The following is a 3,253-nucleotide window of genomic DNA, read 5'->3' on the forward strand; positions in this document are numbered from 1 at the left end:
AGGCTCAGTGTCCATCCTTGGGGTCACCTCTTCCTCACACAGGCTCAGTCTCCTTCCCTAGGGTCATCTCTCCCTCACACAGGCTCAGTATCCATTCTTAGGGTCATTTCTTCCTTTCACAGGCTCAGTATCCATTCTTGGGGTCATTTCTTCCTTATCCCCCAAGTTATTCTCCTTTTCCCACTTTTGAAAGGACCCCCCCCACACACACACACACATACACACACTAGGTTCCCTGCCAGTGGCTTCCCACTATGTTCTGCTAATAGAGAGTCCAGGGGATGAGAGGGAAGCCAGGGTGGAGGAGAATCCAGGACTGACTTACTGCCCTGCCTCCTCCCCTGCAGGGTGGTCTCTGCAGAGGATCTGGCATCCAACTGTCTGGGCTGCCCTTGGTCCCTCTTGGTCCTTCTGGCTTGGTGACAGAAACTTCACTACTGTTGTTGTTTTAAAATCACAATTGTTTCTTTCTTTGCTGAGGGGGTGGTGGGAGTCACAATTAGAGAATTTTAGGGTGGAGTAGTTCTCTCCTTACATAACATGTAAGGAGACACAAAGTGTGATCACGTGGCAGAACAGGTACTGGTGTGCTGAGAATCCTGTGCAGTCCCTGTATGGCTGGGGCCTGACAGCTACAGAGTGAGTTCAAGACCAACCTGGGCAATTTTGCAAGACTGTGTCTCGAAATAGAAAGGACAAAAAAAGGGCAGGGATATAGCTCAGTAGTAGAGCACTTGCCCAGCATGTGTGAGAGCCTAGATCAGTGGTTCTCAACCTCTGGGTCATGACCTCTCTTGTGGGGGTCAAAAGACCCTTCCCCTGGGGTCACATATCAGATCTCCTGCATATCAGACATTTACATCACTATCCATAGCAGTGGCAAAATTAGAGTTATGAAGTAGCAATGAAATAATTTTTTTTTTTTTTAGGTTTTTCGAGACAGGGTTTCTCTGTATAGCCCTGGCTGTCCTGGCACTCACTTTGTAGACCAGGCTGGCCTCGAACTCAGAAATCCGCCTGCCTCTGCCTCCCGAGTGCTGGGATTAAATGCGTGCGCCACCACGCCCGGCACAATGAAATAATTTTATGGTTAGTAGTCACCATAGCATGAGGAACTGTACTAGAGGATATAGTTAGGAAGGTTGAGAACCACTGTCCTAGATCAACCTCCAATTGAAGAAAGACAGGGAGAAGGTGGGAGAGATGGCTCAGTACTTAAAAGCACTAGCTGCTCTTTTAGAAGTCCTGAGTTCAGTTCCCAGCAACCATAGGGTAGTTCACAACCAATGGAAAACAGCGCCCTCATCTGGTGCATCTGGAGATAGCAACAGTGTACCCACATACATTAAACGAGTAAGTTAGAAGAAGAAAAGAAAAAGAAAGGGAGGGAGAAAGAAGGAAGGAGGAAAAAGCATTTATACTGTATATACATGTGCGTATTTGTCAATTGAGTCTTTGCGAGCCTGTGGCTATGTACATTTGAAAGCTGCCTGCCAGTCAGTAAGAATTCCTGGGAGACCAGTCACCCCCTCCTTACCTCAATCAGCAAAATGCACTTGGCTCTGGCCTTCATGGGAAGGAACTCGGCATACAGCGTCACCCTAGGTGAGCGAAGAGACGGGGGTTAAAGAGTGGGAAGATGGCAGATTCTGAGTTCCCTCCCTCCAAGAGTGATCCGTGGATTCCTACGTTGGAACTTCCTGGTATCGTGGCTGAAGTCAGAAATTCAACCAACGGGTTCTTACTGTGTAGCTCATGGCTGACTTCAAACTCACTATCTTCCCGTCCTGTCTCCCAGCATGTACTATCGTAGTCGGCCAGTGTGTGACTCCCTTGTCCCTGGGAAGCAGATTTTCACAAATGGCTCCTGCATTTTTATTTATTTATTTTTGTTGTTGTTGTTTTGTTTTTTGAGACAGGGTTTCTCTGTGTAACTCTGGCTGTCCTGGAACTCACTCTGTAGACCAGGCTGGCCTCGAACTCAGAAATCCGCCTGTCTCTGCCTCCCAAGTTCTGGGATTAAAGGCGTGCGCCACCACTGCCTGGCGGCCCCTGCGTTTTTAACCAACTCCCCCCAAATGACCCTCGAGTTCTGGCATGCTTCCATCGAGGTCTGCAGTAACCACAGAGTCTGGAGAAAGTCTGGCTGTGGGTTTACGGGCAGCTGTGATAGCAAGTTGATATGGCTATGTTGTGTATGGCCTTTTGTCCCTCCATCCTGGGTTCCGGATGTCTGTCTGTGCATCCCTGGGGACAGTCATGGGGGGATTACATGGAATTGCTCCTGACAGTTGCATCTGGGGTGTGCAAAGCCACCCTGCTCCCTTGTTGTCATGTTGTTATTCATTGATGGATGGAGTTGGTGTCTGGTAGTTTGCCAGGACATATTCAGATTTGCCAAGATCTTGTCCTCCACAGAACCTCTACCCACCTGCCTCTGGCTATTTCTACCTGAACAGACCACCACGGCATTGGTGACAAATGTCATTTTTAATTTGTCTTCCCTTTTCCATTTTGTAATCACATCCTTATTCTAAGAGTGAGCTCTTCTGGGGCTGGCGAGATGGTGCAGCAGATAAAGGTCCATTCTGCCAAGCCCAGTGAGCTGAGTTTGGTCCCTGTTCATCCCTAAGACTCCACATGGCAGAAAGAGAGACCTGACTCCTACAAATGGTCCTCTGACCTTCGTTAACATGGTTATGTAGGAAGTCACCAGGAAGGTGCCCTGGACCTGCCAGTTTTTCTCCAGCTGTTTCTTCACCTGAATGGTGCTCTGTGGATGCACACAGCGCCCCCTACTGCACAAAAAGCTATTGCCCTTTACTGTCTCCTGTAATCTGCTTAGTCTCATGAAGATACTTGGAGCATTAATGAGATTTTTGTTCTTTTTTTTTTTTTCATTTTATAACCAAAACGTCACTTGTAATGATAGAGTTACAAATTAGAATCCAAATCTTGGGGCTGGAGATCGCAGCACCCACATGGCAGCTCGAAGCAACCTCCTGCAACTCCAGTTTTAGGGAATCGACTGTCCCCTTCTGACCTCTGCAAGTACTGCACACACAGGTGCGTGTGCACACACACCTTCAGGCAAAACACGTATACACGTAAATCTTTTTTTAGTCCATTTTTTCCCTTTGATACTAGAGATTGAGCTCAGAGCTATGTTCAAACTAGGCACATGTTCTCCCACTGGACTATATTCTAAGCTACCAAATCAAATTATTTTTGGATTTTTTTTTTTTTTTTTTTT

At 47.2% G+C, this 3,253-nt stretch overlaps 1 protein-coding gene across 2 annotated transcripts in view; it reads right to left on the reverse strand.

Moving 5' to 3' along the window:
* Svop (SV2 related protein) overlaps nucleotides 1-3,253 on the reverse strand; it is a 65,253-nt gene that overhangs the window by 18,285 nt on the left and 43,715 nt on the right. For both annotated transcript variants that reach the window (XM_029477554.1, XM_021162428.2), the window contains exon 7: nucleotides 1,538-1,601. In XM_029477554.1, the coding sequence (XP_029333414.1) occupies nucleotides 1,538-1,601 (64 nt within the window). The remainder of the gene's footprint in view (nucleotides 1-1,537; nucleotides 1,602-3,253) is intronic.

Source organism: Mus caroli, chromosome 5 (assembly GCF_900094665.2).
Source record: "Mus caroli chromosome 5, CAROLI_EIJ_v1.1, whole genome shotgun sequence".
In the NCBI taxonomy this organism is placed as follows: domain Eukaryota; kingdom Metazoa; phylum Chordata; class Mammalia; order Rodentia; family Muridae; genus Mus; species Mus caroli.